At 40.1% G+C, this 18,507-nt stretch overlaps 1 protein-coding gene across 1 annotated transcript in view; it reads left to right on the forward strand.

The window, feature by feature from the left end:
• Window positions 1-18,507, forward strand: part of plxna2 (plexin A2) — a 226,167-nt gene that overhangs the window by 169,574 nt on the left and 38,086 nt on the right. Inside the window, exons 16-19 of the mRNA XM_088919992.1 lie at window positions 1,030-1,197; window positions 5,001-5,094; window positions 17,121-17,360; window positions 18,137-18,280. Coding sequence (XP_088776118.1) covers window positions 1,030-1,197; window positions 5,001-5,094; window positions 17,121-17,360; window positions 18,137-18,280 — 646 coding nt within the window. The remainder of the gene's footprint in view (window positions 1-1,029; window positions 1,198-5,000; window positions 5,095-17,120; window positions 17,361-18,136; window positions 18,281-18,507) is intronic.

Raw genomic sequence — 18,507 nt, forward strand, 5'->3', positions numbered from 1 at the left:
AGAACACGCAAGGAGGTAGCCTTCAGTCTGAGCTAGAATGTTAATTTGGCCTTCTTTATTTTTCTTTCTACTTGAAGACCAGCTGCCGCATTCTCATTGTAATGCTGGGAGGTCGATTAGACAAAACGATTTTAATGATACATTAGCTAATTACCACTGTCCATTTGCATTAGGGTCTCTGGCCAGGGCACTGCACGAGGTGCAGGTGGGTGGGGCATTTGCGGGGCATGTGAATGGTTAGAGTACCATGCAGATTGGCTGTGATGGGCTAAAAATAGAGAAGAAAGATAAGCTACAGCCAGCTGGGCATCTGAACAGCAGACAGCATGTAGTGAGGGGAGTGCACTGGGGCAGTGTACTCTGCCCTTGCCAACCCTACCATGGAGGAACACTGCCCTGGGCGAACAGCACCACTAGTACCACACATTGTGGAGCTCTGCACAGGGAAGCCAGAGCTTGATTCACATCTCACTGTTGCACTGCCATACAGTCATTACATTACTTTTATCACCACAGTAATACTTTACATCATTACTTATTCATATTATTTATTCTGGACTCCCAAACTCATTGACTTGGTATAAAAAATTAAACAGAAACCAAACTTGTGAAAGTTTGCCAAGTTGAATTTATGAAGTGTTTTTTTTCTGTTCTGTTACCTAGTTTTTGCTATGTTGTAGTTTACTAGATTTTTAATGAGCCTTGTGAACATCCAAGATGGTCTCTTGTGTTCGAGCACAGCAAAGGGATGTTAAAACCCTGAGCAAATGGCTGATAAAAAGTGCCAAAATACTGTGTCGAATTCACAGTGACACATTTTCACGGGGGTGCAATAGGTACTGTACATGTGCTGTTTGTGGATTTTCATGCTAGGCGAAGGCATGGTGAATCTTCTCAGTTTTATGATTATAATCTGATCTTCCTGTAGACTATGGTCTTGAGTGCCTGGCAAGCTGTGTTTGTGACCAGGCTATCGTGGAAGCTGGTTTTCACTGTCTTTCACCCCCCACCTCCTCTTCCTCCTTGCAGGCGGACGATGACAGAGATCGTGTGCTACTCTGCACCCTCACTGACGGGCGTGAGCCCAGTGCAGATCACAGTGAGTGTGGACCGAGCCCAAGTCAGAGAGAGCTTGCAGTTCGAGTACATTGAAGACCCCACTGTACAACGCATAGAGCCAGAATGGAGCATTGCCAGGTATCCAGTCCTTGAAACACGTATATCTCAGCATGTTTTACACAGAACCCTGCCTTGTTCAGATAAGCACTTTTTCCAAGCCCGAAATCTAGGACCTCCGAATCGAGCAAGGACTGATACTGATAGTCTAGCATGAGGCTGATTTTGCAGATGCATTGAGGGGAAATTGTTTTCATCAAGTTTTCAAGTTTAGATACAACTTTGGGTTCAGGCACAAACTTAAATAACTGTCTCTTTAATTGCCTTGGCAATCACCCTGTTTACCAGACTGAGACAATCTTCATTGATAATACTCGTCAACACCCATCAAGCACAGCTTTTAATTTGCACAAACTAGCACTTATGGCTAACAGTCACCTTACATTTCAGCTCTCCAGAAGCATTTACATGCCTATTTCTGACATGGGAATTGCGCAGTATCCTGCTGTATTTGTTTTTAGAAGTCATTTCTCCAAATTCACTCAGGATATTGTAGCATGCTAAATGCTTATTAATAACTACAGAATTAAGTATTGCTGTGGATTTTTAATGAGGCCTCTTTCAAATGGTCTCGGCTATAGAATAGTTCTGTTGATTCTAGAGCGTTAAAATATAGGGAAGATGAGCCTTCTGAATAAGCAGCACATCCCAAAATCAGCATCAGTAGTCCTGATTATAGATGTCCACCCATGGGTGCTTTGATGTCTACAGAGAGAGGGCAGAGATAAGCACATCTTGACTATGCTTTTAAATTGACAAAATTCCAAAATTCTAAATTCCAAAACATGACCAACCACTCAGGTACATGGAGGGTGTGGAAACCCATTCCACTTGATGACAACACAACCAATCACCAGCTGTAATTGTACAGTTTAAAAGGCACTACCCAGCTGCTTTCTTGGCTACACTCCACTGAATCAAAACCTGGCCAGCTGACAGCCATGCGCTGCTACTGCTGTTGTCTGAATCTAAGGACATCATCTTTAGCTCAGGATGCTAAATTAAATAGAGAGGCCTACATAAAATAGAATTCTGCTCCAGGTGCTGCCTGCAGTGAGATCTTGTGACTAGCTAGCCTCCATGAGTCTTCTCTATCACCTAAGTCTATACAGTTGAACTTTCATCGACATGCCTGAACTGAATATACCAGTATGTAGACATAGCCTACTACACAGGGACCAAGCCAAGTTTCTCCCCAACAGTGATTCATTGAGGTCAGGATCCACTTCCGGGATGAACTTAAAAAACTTGGTTCAGCTCAACACTAGGCAGGAGATCCTCCCCAAGAGAACTGCATGTCAGCATGAGGCTACAGCAGGACTCTCCCTCTCCTTGAGTCCCCAAGGCTGCACCCCAGGGCTGGGTGACAATCCATGCAGAACATGGATTGGACATCACTGCGATGAACACCGTCAGCTGTATCTCTCTCCTGCTTCAAGGGAGTTATGAATCCACTGTTGTTGGACGAGTATTATCAGTATTCCACAGAATCTATCTCAAGGTTCACCTGTTATCCTAAACAAATGGTTTAATCTCAGTTTAATTCATGTAAGTTTTGACTTCTCTATGAATATGTCGATGTTGATTTTTTGCACCAGACTGCTTAACGGGTTAGAATTTACAATCTAGGCAGAGTGTTTCAGGTATTATTACTTTTGTTGGTTAAATACACACACTGTTTGTATCAATAAATGTATGTTTTATATTTTGAATCCAAATATTGCATTTGAAAAAAAAATGCTTGTGCAATTTACTGTTACAATTAATAATATGTGCCAGTAAATTCACACAACACTAATTAATATTATTGCCCATGATTACAAATCTTATATGTGCATTGTTTACACTTATTTTGTCATTTATTTTTAAAAAATATGTATTGTAAACAGTCCTAACAGCATGGCAAATACTGCTATCAGCAGATCGGGTTTAGCTGGTTTGTTAATGTGAAACATCCACTAAGGTATCTTCAGTTGTGATTTATTGGTGTCTCACAGGCAAATTCCTCTTCTACAGAAAGGCGAGGTTAACTAACTTTATAATTAAGACTTTTTATTGAGCACCAGAACATGTGTTGGAGGAAACAGATGGTGATCAGATGAAATTTGGTGGAGTGGAGGCGCCTCAGGGGGAGGAGGAGACAGAGGAGAGGAATGATGATTATTAATTAAACTTATTTTGTGAGCAGGTATACTGCTTGTGTGTTCTTATTTTTTTTAAAGAAGACAAAACGAAACAGCTATCAATTAAAGAATTCATCTGCTATGATTATAGTAAAGTTCCTTGAAGGTGTTGCATGGTCCTGAATCATTGTTGTGTACAATGAGTGTGGTGTTAGCATTTGCTTAGGTGCAAGTACTTCAGCCTGAAATGCTAGACAACGAACAGGGAAATTCAGTAAAAAGAAAGAAACAGGGTTTAAAATATAGGGTGGACAACTCTCTCTGTCTCTTTCTTTCTCACTGTTCTCAGTCTCTCCCCCACCCATTTACTCCTTTATCTTTGAACGTACTGTAATCTGTGTCTTCTGTTCCCTCTCTCGTCCTCTCCCTCCACTTCCTCTTCTTCTCTCTCCCCTCCTCTCCTTCACTCTCTCTTCAGCTCCCTCTACGTCTTCATCTTCCTTTCCCTCTTTTCCTCTTGCTTCACATCTTCATCTTTCCCTCCCCCTCTCTCACATGTCCCCTCTTTCCATGTCTCCCTCTCCCCCTGTCCCCCTCTCTGTGTGTCTCTGCGGCACTAGTGAGCACCACCCGGAGTGGGCTGTCTGCCGTGTGTTAGCCCTCTCCAGCTGATTGGATTTGTTAGATAAGTGGAGGAAATTGTCAGGACAATGTGGTGTAATAGAATCCCAAAGCCGCTGTCACTGATTGCTGGAGGCCACCTTCTGCACAGCCCAAGGACAAGCTTTTAGTGGGAAATAAAGGCACAATCAGTGTTGAGGCTGATTGTAATAATGTGGTTCAAACACTGTAGATATATGCAACGTATGGACTAATAAAATTGTGCAAATTGCGCTTAAAAGTCATGATAAACAGAACAATGTTCCCAGATATTTGCTCAGAGCATTTAATGCAACTGCAGCATAAACTACATCTTTCTTAATTGCAAAATAAAAGCCAGCTCTTAATAAAAAATAACCCTTATGTTTGGTTTTGTAGCCTTTTTTCACAAAATATCAGTAGAAAAACATGGAAAAAACAGGTCAGAGCCGAAGTATGCCTGTAAATGTTTTTACACACCTACCAATAAATCAGTATGACACATTAAGATGTGGGTTATTAGCCAGATGTAATAAAATAGCTTTCAGAAACTAATGGTAGGGAGAGATAGTAAACCACAACTCACAAGATTGACCTAAATTCCCGCCCGGGTGCAAATTCAGCTCTTCCTTCCCAGCTTTTAGTAGTCCACATCAGGGATCCCCATTCCTACTCCTGGAGGGCCTGTGTCAAGCGATGTTCAGTCCAGTTGGGCTTGTATAGACCTGAATCAGATCAATATTAGCTTAATTCCACCAGTTTAGTAGCTTCCCCCAGAACCTCAGGTGCTGATATTTAAAGAGGCCTAGAAATCCTGCGGTATCACCTGCCCTCAAGGTAGCACAGTTGCCTCTCGACTTAGTTCTTCGGTGTGTGTATATCAGAGAGTAGGAATGCTCCTACTCCCTTCACCTCCTGTCCAGCATGTCATGCTTCAATCACAACTCAGTGTATGACACTATTTGCATGTGCTTGATAGTAAGTATCTAAATCACATTGTGCTGTTGGAATGTCCTGACATGCAGTGCAGTCACTACCTGCTCCCTCTCATTCTCTGTGCAGTGGTCACACTCCGCTGACTGTGATTGGGACCAATCTGGACGTGGTTCAGGAGCCCAGGATCCGAGTGAAATACAGCGGCCGGGAGTCTGTCAATGTGAGTAATGGGAGAGCGGCAGAGAGGGCAAGCAGACCTGCATACCCTCCAGAGCCATCCATTCTCAACTGCTTTAGAAATGTTCTGTCACCCAGGCAGCTCTTTTTGTCAAAACCTGGATTTTTGTAGTTATTTTTGTTTCTTGATTCACCATGTCTTCTTGGTCCTTTTTTCCGTGGCATGGTTTGTTTTAATGGGATGTATGTATTTTAATTGCAAAGTGCACTGTGAGGTGTTGTTCAGACTGGAACCCAACAGATAATCATACAGACTCTGACACATACCCAGGCTGCAGAATTGTTCTCTTTTCCTTACTCACTACATCCACATGTAAAGATACATTGTCAAGATGTTGAAATCACACCCAGCTTCACCTACTTGTCACTGATGATAACACCGAAACTGAAATCAAGGCAAGGGCTGACAAAGCTGCAAAAAGTTGGAACAGACTGTACAACATATGGAAAAGCAGAAAGACATCAATGAAGAGCAAGAGGCGACTGTACAGCAGCATGGCTATACATGGTCATACTTCTGTATGGGGCCTCAACTCTTGCTATCTCCATTGCATCTTACATATAGAATGTCAAAACAAGGGCAACAACAGCACTGTATGCCAGATCACAGACCAGCCACCAGTCAGCAAAACTTTTCAGAAGGAAAGTTTTCATTTTAATTTGGTCACAACATGAAAATGGACAGCTGCAGAACTGCTAAAGAAGCATTACTGTGGACACCTGCACACACCAGAGCTGACTGTAGGATGGGGCACAAGAGTGGACACCAAGACATCCGCTTGGTGGGTTAAGCAGTAATGTGACATTAGGCACAAGAAGTCATAAATATAATTACGTCCCTCAATCACACATTAACAGATCCTATTGGCTGCGGAGCTGGGCTGTTTTCCAGTGGACTTCAGTGGATAAAATGAGGTGTCCTGCTTCATAAGCATGGTAGTCAAAGCTGGATGGAACAGAAAAAAAAACATGTTTTTTAGCATTTCTTTAAAAATACGTCAGTCTTTTGAAGCAAATTGTGTTGTTGTTTTATGGAAATGTGTGTCTTTTCAAAAGTATTGCAATCCGTGCCACAGAGGGACAGACAAAAAAAAAAGCATTACTGCTGAATGAGGCCTAGCATGACACTGCATCATTCACAGCTATTCCAGTCCATCAGTGCCCTGTACCAGTGCACACAGTAAATTATCTGTCATTGAACAGCTTCCATTCAGGCTGCGGAGTAAGATTTAGGTCATGGCTAGAGAGAATAAAAAAACAAAAAGGAGGGACAGAGGAAAGATGAAATGTTCAAAGTACTCTGATGGAAAATCACAGCAACAATAGAGCGCTGGTCGTCACAGAACCATGAATAAAAAACGAAGACACTGATAACTGCATGAGTCACATGACCCGAGAGCAGCCCTCTTTGCTTGACGTCACTGCCGAGATGCAGCATAGCCCCTCCAGACAGGCGAACATTCCAGCCACTTCCAAACTTAACTAACTGCAGTACCCCGGCTTTCATAATTAAGTGCAATCAAAGCGTTTCACATGCTTAATGGAAGCATTTTATGAAATCCCAATCAGAAGGTTGTAGCGGTGAACAAATAAAGACATTAGGCATTAAATGTTTTTTTTTCCACCTCTCCTCAACTTAAATTAAAAAACACTCTTGTGGCTAGTTTAATGGAATTCAAGAAAAAATACCATAATGGGTTTTAATGGAAGATTAACTTTGGTCAAAAGTCGTCGTCAGCATAAAGAATAGCAGAGCAAGAGGGGTAGGGAAGGAAGGAAATCTATACCGATTGGATTTGCATGTGGGGTCTGCATTTAATTAAGTAAATGAAGTTTTTCTTGTTTTGTGGCCTGAGTGTATTGCAGAAAGGCAGGAGCGTGCCCTGTGGGAGAGCTGTCTAATTGCAGGTGCAGTGTATTAGTAAATGATTGCCTTGTTTTGGGCTTACACCTCTCAGCTCCTCCCTTCAGCCACTCTCCATTGCTGCTCTGGCAACCCTGCCTGTAGTTTAACACTGATTAATATCTGAAAGCATATCTAAAAGACATTTCCCGGTTTCCTCTGCTGGTCGTTGCTGATGGCGAGAAGCCGCGGTTAATTGAACTGAACTGTACAGTCTTTTTTCCAAGAAACAAATCCTTCCGCAAATTGAATTTTTATTTGCTCCAGATTTCACATTTATTCTTGTAGCTGGCACGGCATTCTGTCTAGTTTGGCAGGAGAGAATTCACCTCGCCCTGATGATGCAGTTGTTGTGAGATGTCGTGACTGACACATTGGAGGAGACTTGTTGCTTTACTTCCTTGTGGGTTTTTTTCCCACTTTAGCTAACATTATAGTATCTCCAGCATCATCCAGTGTTAGGCTGAAACATGAATGTGCTCTTGGCACATAAGGCTATACATAAGTCTTGAACCCCTATAGAACATCTTTATTAGGAAACATTAAAAAAATAAACAAAAAGACATAGGCTAGTGTGACACCAGAGACAGTCACAGAAAACCAGAATCCCAACTCCCTCTTCATCATCACTTGGTTCATCAGAGGCAGACAAGACATGTGGATAAAGAAGATGGGGCATAATTAGCAGCAAACACAGTCAGCAATTAAAACTAGCATGCATTTTAAACAAACACTTGGAAGTGTTGTAACAGTGCATTGTAAATATCGTAAGTAGAATGGCCGATGTTTTGTTTTCTCACCAGTGATATCGGGAGTGTTTGTGAATGTTGTTGGTGTTCATGTTGTTGGTGTTTCAGACCCCATCCTGCTCCAGGTTAAAACAGCAACATGTGAGTAATTTGCATAACCTGAACAAGTAGTAGGAGCATTGTGTCCGTACTGTACGTCTCCAGTGTTAATTGTTGGGGAATAGTTTGGAATATTGTTTAGACTACTAAAATGAGCTTGAAAATCTGGTGCCATTCATACTAGTACACCTCTTTTAATCATGTTGCTTTGTTGTGATGTTTTTCCCTCAACCACTACATTTTTGGAAAAACACAAACATACTGTAAATGCACACAAATGAGAGAAGGTAGACCTTAGAACTAACCCTGCACCCATTTAAAATGAACAATCACAAAATGTTAAATTAGAGAGTTGAATGAGCAACTTAAAAAAAGAGCAAAGAGCAACGTGACAGTCAAATCTGTAGATCAAATAAATTCTGAAATTAGAACATCATACACATAATAATAATAGCTGGAGAAGTCAAACTGTGCTTGGATTCCCAACACAGCTTAAAAATACAAAATATTGCTTAACAAAGTCTTTATCTGATCATTTGTGGTTTAAATGTAATAATATTAATTAATATGGTTGTTAACAGTAATATGATCTGAATTATTAGGTTTGTCAGCACAGTTCTGATTGTTGTTATTAACAAACATGACATGAAGCAAAGTATAGATTCGTAATCTCTACTGTCACTAACTTCTCCTAACAAACACAACCTAAAACTTTGGGCCAACACAGGATAACAGAGACTTTCATTTTGTGTTAGGTTGTCCTAGAGTGTGCATTAATTTGATCACTTTTCTAAATAGTGCTGTCCTGCACACTGGGTCGACCATCTTTCTATCGGCACCTCATTAAGACCTGGAAAACACAGCTGATTAGAGTTTGTATCCACATAATTCGTTCAATTAAGCTATTAGTAATAGTAATAGTAATAGTATAACGTTCTGAATGAAAACCAGAAACAAATGCAGCACACCAGGACTGGAGTTGCTTACCCCCGACTTAAAATATAATTCAATTTCATTGCTTTGGATACTAAATATATACAGTACGCTCACCAGATGCACTAATAATGCCTGAGACAGTCTGTCTTTGCTTTGTCCTTTTAATCATATTTAGTGTGAGCACAAACCTAGGAGACCACTTTATTTAATCTGTTATGCTTTAGTTCCCCTCAATCCGATGTGAGCAAGTGTTTTGATCTGTATCATTGGGGTTGACGTTGATCCTGAGAGGTCAGGTGGATGTGTTTTGTCTCACTTGCCAAGCAAGAGAAAGAGTAGAACAGTGCTGCTTGACTCACATTGCTCTCACTTCTCAGTCCAACACAAAGTACTGTACCCTCATATACATGTGGAAATTATTTAGCATTGCATATAAATCTTGCATCCAGTGTAGGTTGTGTAAATCAAATCAGTTACCACATTAAAAATACAGAAGACCCAATAATGCTAGACTAAAATGTCTCTGGTTTGACTGTGAATTAATCTAGTCTGGCCAATGCCTTGACTTCTCTTTGTGAGGTTCTGCAGCAGTCTTTGTGCATAGACGTGTTCTGTCAAATTCACATCCCAAATCCTTCACCAGAATTTTTTCAATAGTCACTGTGGCTAGACATTTGTGCTGAAACAGGGTCCTATTTTTAGTTCACTCATATACTCTGCAAAAGGGGAACTAAAAAGAAGTATACAGAAGTCTGTTTGTTTGTTATTTGTTATTTACTGGTTTGTTTTTGTTCTCCTGTTATGCTGGGACTATTTGCACACATGCTGTGCCTGGTTTGCTTGAAAGGAAGTGAATTTATTACTGTGACCACTTTCTTTGTGGTGTTTTGCTCTGTAGTGCACAGAAAATGGGCTTTAGTGAAGCCACACCACACAAGAAGCTGCTATTCCTCCAGCCTGTGACAAAAGTTGTCTCCGTTTTCTCAGAAGCATCAGAGGCTCTCTGAGCCACAGAGGGAAGAACGGAAAATTTGATTACAGAGAATCTTCCAATTATAATTCCCTTCATTCGATTTTTCTTTTCTCACCTGAAATAAAAGGAAAATAGCCAAGTAGTATTCTTGCTTAATGGAAGCTCTTGCAATTGTCTGGGAATGACTTTTTTCATCATCCTTGGGTTTTGTTGTTTGCTTTTCATATGTTCCATTTCTCTTTTTACATGTACCGCCCTGGGTTTTACAAAGAAAGTCTGAGACAATTCCTCTGTACGTGCACTTCACTTATTACATGTCTGTAATGATACATTAATCATGATTACTAAATTCTCAGCATAATGCCTTCTTTTTCTGCCAGGGGAAATTGTTCAGTTGTATTGTCCTACAAGAAATTGGTAGGATCATTTTTAGAGGTGCTGTGCTAGGATGAATGAGATGAATGAGGCTGTATTTCAGTTCAGTTACTCCACAGTAGCACTTTACTTGAAATGTATGTCCAATCAGTTTAGAAATTATACGCTTAGAGACAGCACTATAAAGACAGCATTGCAAAGAGATCATGTTTTTTTTTCCTCAAAAGTGTTTTCATACACTTACCTACTCAGCCTGCAGAACAATAGCGTGATGGAAAAACTGACCATAATCTGAACTCTGTGAACAGTTTCAGCATTATCAGTTTTTTTAACAGGATTTTCCAAAGCTATAAAGACAATCTCTCAAAGCTGCAGAAATGTATTGTTAGAGCTCTGGCCTTTTCACCTGCAGGCTGGGCATTTCAGGGATGCAGTTACTGCTCCCTTGAGCAAGGCTCCTTCATACAACGATGACTTTGGGTATCCCAGTGTGTAGGTATTTGTAATCCCCGTAAATTGCTTGAGATAAAGTCATGATAAAGTTAATTTGCTTACTTCAGCTAAAACATTTTTTCAACTCAAGGATTTTGCTTTTTTTGTTGTTTTTATTTTGTTTTCTCAGTTTTTCACTATTTTCACTCCTTCAAGAAAAGCATGTGGATTTTCACCCTGTCATTTCTCCATTTAACTTGAAGTTCTTCACACCAGCCCTTGGCTACAGTCCTATTACAAGTATGTAATGACTGCAGCACAGTAGGGTTCATTATTCATTGGCAGCAACACAGGACAGTACCTTTTGTTTTACTAATGTGCATTACCAAGTAACTATAGCACAGTGCCATTCTTATTCATTATAACACAGTGAAGTACAACTATACCTTAACAGCTATAGGTTGCAGGAAATGTGTTAAAATGACTTCTGTTCATTTGGCTTTCTGTTCATCAGCTGAACTTCAGCATCTGTAAATTCATTCTTACAGTATATTATCTGCCATGAGTCTTATAACACTGCACAATATCCAGTAGGTATTGGCACCCTGAATGCCTCATCAGTTAAATAAGAATATCTTAACTGCTTAACTGCTACCACTGGTTTAATCGCTATTAGACATAATCGATTAGCAAATAACCTTGTTTCAGATAAAAGGTATCTGTATACTATTGTATATCCACTTGTGGGCACATGTATGAAAACACAATTTTTATGAGTTGAAAGTGCCAGGAGAATTATAGTAATAACTCCGCTTAATGGTTGCATCTAAGCGTTTTTTTCTGATTTAATCTACAGTATATGTTTTCTTTAAAGTTACTTCTAACAAACAAAGAACTTTAAGTAAAGAGAGCTCAGTGCTGATGTCTTCTTCTGTAACAGCGAGACTCTGCTCAGTGTTTGGGATTTCTCTCTTCTCCCTTCTCCCTTCAAGTAGGAATCTGAAAACATGATGGATGCAAATGTTAATTTGAGCTTTTATTTTTTTAATTTGAGAGGGTCAGGGGAAAGCTCATTAGGCCTGAAGGATTCTCTTGTCTCCACATATACAGTATAAGTATAACAATAATCCAATTTTTATTGCCATCAACCTGCAAGGTTTACAGCAGACATTCATGTTCAAGGACTGTGCCTTGTGATAAAAGGAACTCTTTCTGCACAGCCCAGTGTATCAGGCAACATAGATCATGGTAATGAACACCGGATTACACCTTGATTGCTAGACATTACTTCTCTCTGCTTTTCCCTTGATGTCAGTTTATTCATAACTATATTATGTGCTCACTTCCAAGGTGTTTCGGCACTGACAAGTTGTGCTGTTGACTTAGTAACCTGTTTTCCTTTTGCTGAAATTTGGGTTTAAATACGTAGCATTAATCTTCGCTGTTGAGTTCGCACTTTGCTTGCGGGCAGTGTGCCTTCCAGATCCGACATCTGCTGTCAGAGCACAACTCTCAGAAAGACTTGGTGCAAAGACTGTGTGTTGCTAAAAAAAATTACAGCATCAAATTATGGCGAAGCAGATGGTAGAGTGGGTTAGGAAAACTTGGGAGTGCGTTGAGTTTTCAAATAACATAGGGTGCATAACTGTGAAAGCATCTGTGCTTGGATTTTTAAAGAACTTATTCCAAATACCATATTTTGGAAATAACTACCTGAAACCTATTTGCTGGTCTTACATTCCTCACTTCATTGAACTTTTTAACACACTAGGCAATGGGAGTATCAGTTCAGTAAAAACACTTACAGCTAAAGTTTAACAAGCTGTTTCGGAGAAGGTTATATTGTTTTTCTTTTTTTAATTCAGTTTAATAGTACTAAAAGACCTTCAAAGAGAAGACACACCAACACCACAAGGAGAGAATAGGAGAGACTTGAGAGAAAGGCAGGGCAGTATCTGATCAGAGGGATTGGAGAACTCCAGGGTGTGCCATGCCAGGTTGTTGCTTGGCCAGAAGGTGGCGCTCTTTCGTCTGGACTGGAATTTCCAAGTTAAATCAAGTTCCTGACTAGCTGCTCATTAAAGATCCTCTGTGGTGTTTTTTGTTAGAATAACTGGGTTAATCCTGATGTCGTGGCTCGGCTCCATCATATAGTCTAGCTGGTTTAAAGTTTTCAAATTCTCCTTTAGTTCAATAGAAATATCTTTAATTGCTGCTAGTAAGGGAGGTAATAAATCATTATTAGTAGTAGGAGTTGTAGCGGTGGTAGTAGTAGACCTGCCCTCCTTCATGCCACTCATCTTACAAGACCTCACAAGTGACACAAACACCCATATTGGAGGTTTAGCACTGTTAAGAGGAGAAGCCAGTTCCTCACTGACAGCTCTGCATGTTTGTCAAGGTCTGAGAGATCCCCAGCTGACTGATCCCACCCTGCCCCCAGCTCCTTACACACAACTGCTTAGAGAATCCCAGTCACAGTCGACTAGTGACATAACCCAGGCTCGAACCCGTGACACCTGGATCATATAGCCCAACCTCTCAAGTTTTTATTAAACCTATGTGTCTACCTGTTGGGTTTAATGAATAAAATTGATTAGAATTATTTTATCTCCTATTTCTGTGTAAGGTCTTTTACACAGTCGTAGGTGAGTAACCCCAGAGCTACTGTAAGCTCCTAGCAGAAGAAGTCTCCAAGTCCAGTCTGTCAGAGTGCAACCTGGGCACTGCAGTACCTTGTTGAACAACTTCCAGCAGTGAGTGAGAGGATGCACTGTGGTACAGGTGTGTTTTCTCAATGAAGGTTAGGGCTCTGGACTCTGGAGAGTCAGATGGATTCAAATCCTGGGAGAAATGCTGCGGTTGTACATTAAAACAAGGCTCTCCACTCATATTGCTCCAGAAACATTTTATACAATATACAGTAAATGAGTGCTCTTCAGATCAACACTGTAAAATGTAACTTGCTGTCAAATGACCTACAGTACCTGGTTAAAAGATTAAAAACAACAGTGTATAAGAAAGGGAATATAATTTAAGACTATAAAGCTTTACCATATTGCAATATAAGTCCATAGTGTATCTCATTTATTACATGTTCTCATTTATTCATCTTGTCCATTCCACTTCTTACAGCCTACATTTACAGTGCATGATTGTTAGCGGTTTTCTAATAGTACTCCAGTGTTTGACACTGACGTCTTCCAGCACAGAAATTACTCTCTGATCGTAGTATTACCACTATGGAAATTTGTTGTGGGATGAAATGACTTTCATCTGAACTTGCTGTACGCTCTGTGGGAAGATGCTGCAACAGCTTCCTAATAATTAAATCCTAATTTATGCACAGTGAATTAGCACAGCGAACATCTCCATAAATCCAGTAGAAACATGTGTTTTACAGTTTCTATTCTAAACTTCCATGCATGTGCCTAGTTTTTTAGGAGCATTACTCTGTCAAAGAATGACTTCTGCATTGTGATTGTGCTTTTTAATTTTGTCATTGTTTTGGGGTCTAATGAGTTCATATTGATTGTCCTCCCTCTGTTTCCCTTCACCAGAATGTGGAGGAAGGGAGGGGTGAGGTCGGCTCTATTGAGCTTTGAAGATATTTAGCTCTAATTAAGTTTTTCCCCAGAGAAACTGGGAAGGGGGAAAAATGAAAACTCCCTGCACTTGAGTGCATTAGAGCGATCGATTTCATTTTTACACTGATATTACTGCTCTGTCAGGAGGTCCTTGGGGAAATTTTGCCTTGTATTCATAAAACGTTTTATTTAGAAAATCACTGAGCTCTGGCTGTAAGATCTTCTCAAGCTTGTATATGTCCTATTTCACATTTGCAATTGAGCAATCAGATCCACAGCATTGCTGTCCATCTGGGGTGGAAGTGAATGACTTGAAGATAAAGATTATCAAGGATTGTGTGGAAGGCAAGAGATCCACTCGAATGTGTCAAGCTCCTTCGTAGTCTGAAGAGTGCTTATTCACTGAGGGGGGTGGCTAGAGTACATTTGAAAAGCAGAAGAGTCTTTTTTTTGCATACATTAAAAACAGTTTATTTACATGCTGTGGTAATGATGAGAACACAGCAGTCTTCACGCTCCATGCATTGTGTGACAGACGTTAATGAGATTCAAATTCAAGAAGACTATGTACAGTACAAGCATAACTTGCATTTTTGTGTTTTGGGGGGGCGTTCTTTCGATTTTATGTACAGTATTTGGATTTCCAGTTTTTACTCTGCATTGACTTAAACATTGATATTTTTCTTATAAATCATGGCTTTTCTGACTTTCAAGCTGTGTATAATCAACATCAGCCTCTGACTGTTGACCTGCCTGATTTGATAATCTAAAATGTCTGTCCTCTTTCTGCTGCTTTAAAAGGGGAACTGCGATGCTATTTTTATATTTTGGGTTTAGAAAGAATCAGCACTGATGGGTGCATTTCAAATCACACAAAAAATAAAACGTACACAGTAACTTGTAAAACCTCCAATTTACATCACAAAATAGACTTAATTTCCAGGTATGCACAGTGCCACATTCTGCGATTCAGAATGAGACAACAAAACTTCCAGTAACATGGTGTGGCCTTATTACATTGTAAACAAGCAGGCTTGCAAATAACATATCTTTTAATCCAATGGAAATATCGTTTTTTGATTTTGAGATGGTTTTGCCGACAATCACTACTTACTTGTTAAGTCTGCATTCAGATCACATTGGAACATTTCTGAGGTGAAATGTCTGCTGCACAACATTGTTCGCTCCTACAGTACACCGCATTTGGTTAGTCATTACAGTAACTAGTGAGCAGAAAGGGCCACAATGCATTGCAATTCATGGGTTCTTGAATGCAACAATGCAGCTACATACAGTACAGTACTTTCACAAAGTTCACAATTTTGTGCTTAATTCAAAATTTGTCATTTTTTTCTATAACTTCAATGGATTTATTTTGTTACCAAGATTTCATGACCGGTGTGAGAAATTAAGGCTGCAGTTAATGACGTCTGACAAAGAAGAATATGGTTCTGCTGTTAAACCAATCACCTGAAGATATAAATGACCAAATGTGTCTCTTTTCAATTCTCAATACAGTGTATATCCATTCACTTATAAGTGAGCAACGTCTCATTGTATACAAGACAAGTTTCAAATACAATATTCCATGTAATTAACTTTATTTTATATAATGATTTTCTTGGGAAGTCGGATCTAGGCGCTATACAATAAAGTAATACAGAAGCAAAAACACTAGTACACATGCACATACAATTTGATACCATAAATTACACTAAATTTACTTTTTACATAGTAAATTTTAATTTTTAAGACCATATTTGTAAGTGAGACTGACTTGATTTTCTGGCTATATGACAGTGGTTCCCAATCCTGGCCCTGACACACACACCTGCTGGTCTTGGATATTTGAACAATTACTTGACCTAAGACGTTGCTTCAATTGAATATTTGCATTTAGCTTCTAGTTTTGGATTTTATTTCACTACCAAAATACAAATGTTAAAGCTCCATAATGCTTATGAGCTGGGAACAGTTCAAATTAATCTTTTTATTATTATTAACTCAATGAAGGGCATGATTGTGTCACTGAGGACTCTGCTGGAACAAAAACTAACAGGTGCGTGGGTCACCAGGAGCGGGACAGGGAACCACTGCTCTTGGAAAAGGGGCAGATAGTGCGAACGACAGGCGTGTTTATAGAAAGACAGTTCACTGATGTTATTAGAAGTAAAGTCCTTAGGAGTGAACAGCAGCCTTTTCAATTTTATTCTGAAATCTACAGGGAGCCAGTAAAATGAATTGAAAACAGGTGATATACGCTTATGCAATTTAATTTTCACTGAGAACACAGCAGATGAGTTCTGAACATGCTGCAACTTGTTAAGAACATGCTTGGATACACCTGCAAGCACAACATTACAAAAATCAAGTCTGTGAAGAACACTGGTATTAGCGTCTCTACATCACATTGGGAAATGCATGGTGATATGATCAATGTTCCAAAAAATATAAAAAATAATTAACATCATTTAAGCCGTGTAACAAGAGAGTGGTGCCTGATTGTTGTCAGGTGTTGTGAAAACATACATTTGAGTGTCATCAGTGTACAAACTGATATGCTTTTAAAGTGTCTGACCCAATGGCAACATATAGATATTAAAAAGAATGGAACTGATCACAAAGATAAAATCAATAAAAACATCTTATCCCTGGGCCATAACTGGAACCAGAATTCCCCTGTGACAACCCTTAATTGGGTTCAGTCTGCTGTGGTTGCTCACATTGTGGAGTTTGTACTGTGTTAAAAGACAGATAGCAGTAAGAATTAGTAATGTCAGAGGGGTTGTGTCCACAGTTCTTCCTTTGGAAGTTGGAGGCTTAAAACCAATGTTATAAACAACTGGTGATTCCAAAACAAAGATATTTATGATTAAATGTGTGGCGTTACAAAGCGATCCAGTATGCAGTAGCCTTTCTGACACTCTTCTTTCCTCCCATCTTCTCCTGTTCCAGGTGTGTAAAGTCCTGAACTCCACCACCATGACCTGTCTGGCCCCCTCCCTCACCACAGAGTATCGCCCAGGTCTTGATGCAGTGGAGCGAGCCGACGAGTTTGGCTTCATCTTCAACAATGTCCAGGCGCTCCTTATCTACAATAACACCAACTTCATCTACTACCCTAACCCTTCCTTTGAGCCCCTCAGTGTCACTGGCATCCTGGAGCAGAAGCCTGGCTCCCCCATCATCCTCAAGGTAGGAGATGTTCATTGAAACCCGTGCACATCCATCCTTACGTTTTTGTGCTGTGTTCATCCCCTGTGATTTCTGGGCAGCTGGTTTATCTGCTTAGGTTAAGTCATGGCTTTCTGTCTGTCTTCTCACATTCCAAACAATGGTAATTTAATAGTGCATCCTTTCAGTTTGTTAACCTCCATCTTCGTTCTGTCTTGTGCTTGGTTCATCTCAGTACCCCTAATGGCCTCTGTAAATAGAGGACGCATAACTGGGTTATACAGGGTTAGAATTTGTTGGAACAATAGAAGCAGGTTGGTTAATCTAGATCCACTATGATATGTAATTAAAGCAGCTTACATATACTGTATGGGGTTTTTATCACCCTCATCACAATGATCATGTAAATGGAAAGTAACTTAAAAACACATTGTGGCCCTCAAGTGTCATAACACAGTTACAACCATGGCATTACAGGAAATAGCGAAACCATATTTGTCCTTTTTGCGTTTAAGTGCAAAAATACTTTTATGGGTGAAGTTTTTTTAAAACACCTCTAACACTAGTAAAATTGATAGTTGATTATATTTTGGGAATACCCCAAAGGATGTGATTTCTGTCTCCAAGACACACAGGATGCCAACAGCATTAAAGATTAAAAATGTGTTACTTTACAATTTTTATACGAGTAGTATTCATGTTCATATCCAGTATTTGTTATTTTTACAGTGCTGTGGGTGAGCCAGAACATGCCTGCAGTGTAACAGCCCTCTGTGTATATCCTAATCTTCCCCCAGGGCAGGAATCTGGTGCCACCAGCCTCAGGAGGTGCCAAGCTGAACTACACAGTGCTGATCGGGGAGACACCCTGCTCTGTCACCGTCTCCGAGACACAGCTCCTCTGTGAGCCGCCGAACCTCACGGGGCAGCACAAAGTGCTGGTCAGTTTATCTGCCTGTCTATCTTTCTATCCCTCGGCATCTCAGTTCCTCAGTCTTTTTCTCTGTCCTTGAAGAACCTACTCCATGGTCCTTTGTATTTTTTCCACCTCTGCGGCAGTGCTAACCGTAGTCTCCTGTTGCTATGCAAGCACAGATCCTTTACCAATTCTTTTCCCAATCCACCACTCCCACTCCTGGTCCTGGTGACCCACACACCTGCTGGTTTA

The sequence above is a fragment of the Atractosteus spatula genome, chromosome 7 (assembly GCF_055471065.1).
Source record: "Atractosteus spatula isolate fAtrSpa1 chromosome 7, fAtrSpa1.hap1, whole genome shotgun sequence".
NCBI lineage: Eukaryota > Metazoa > Chordata > Actinopteri > Semionotiformes > Lepisosteidae > Atractosteus > Atractosteus spatula.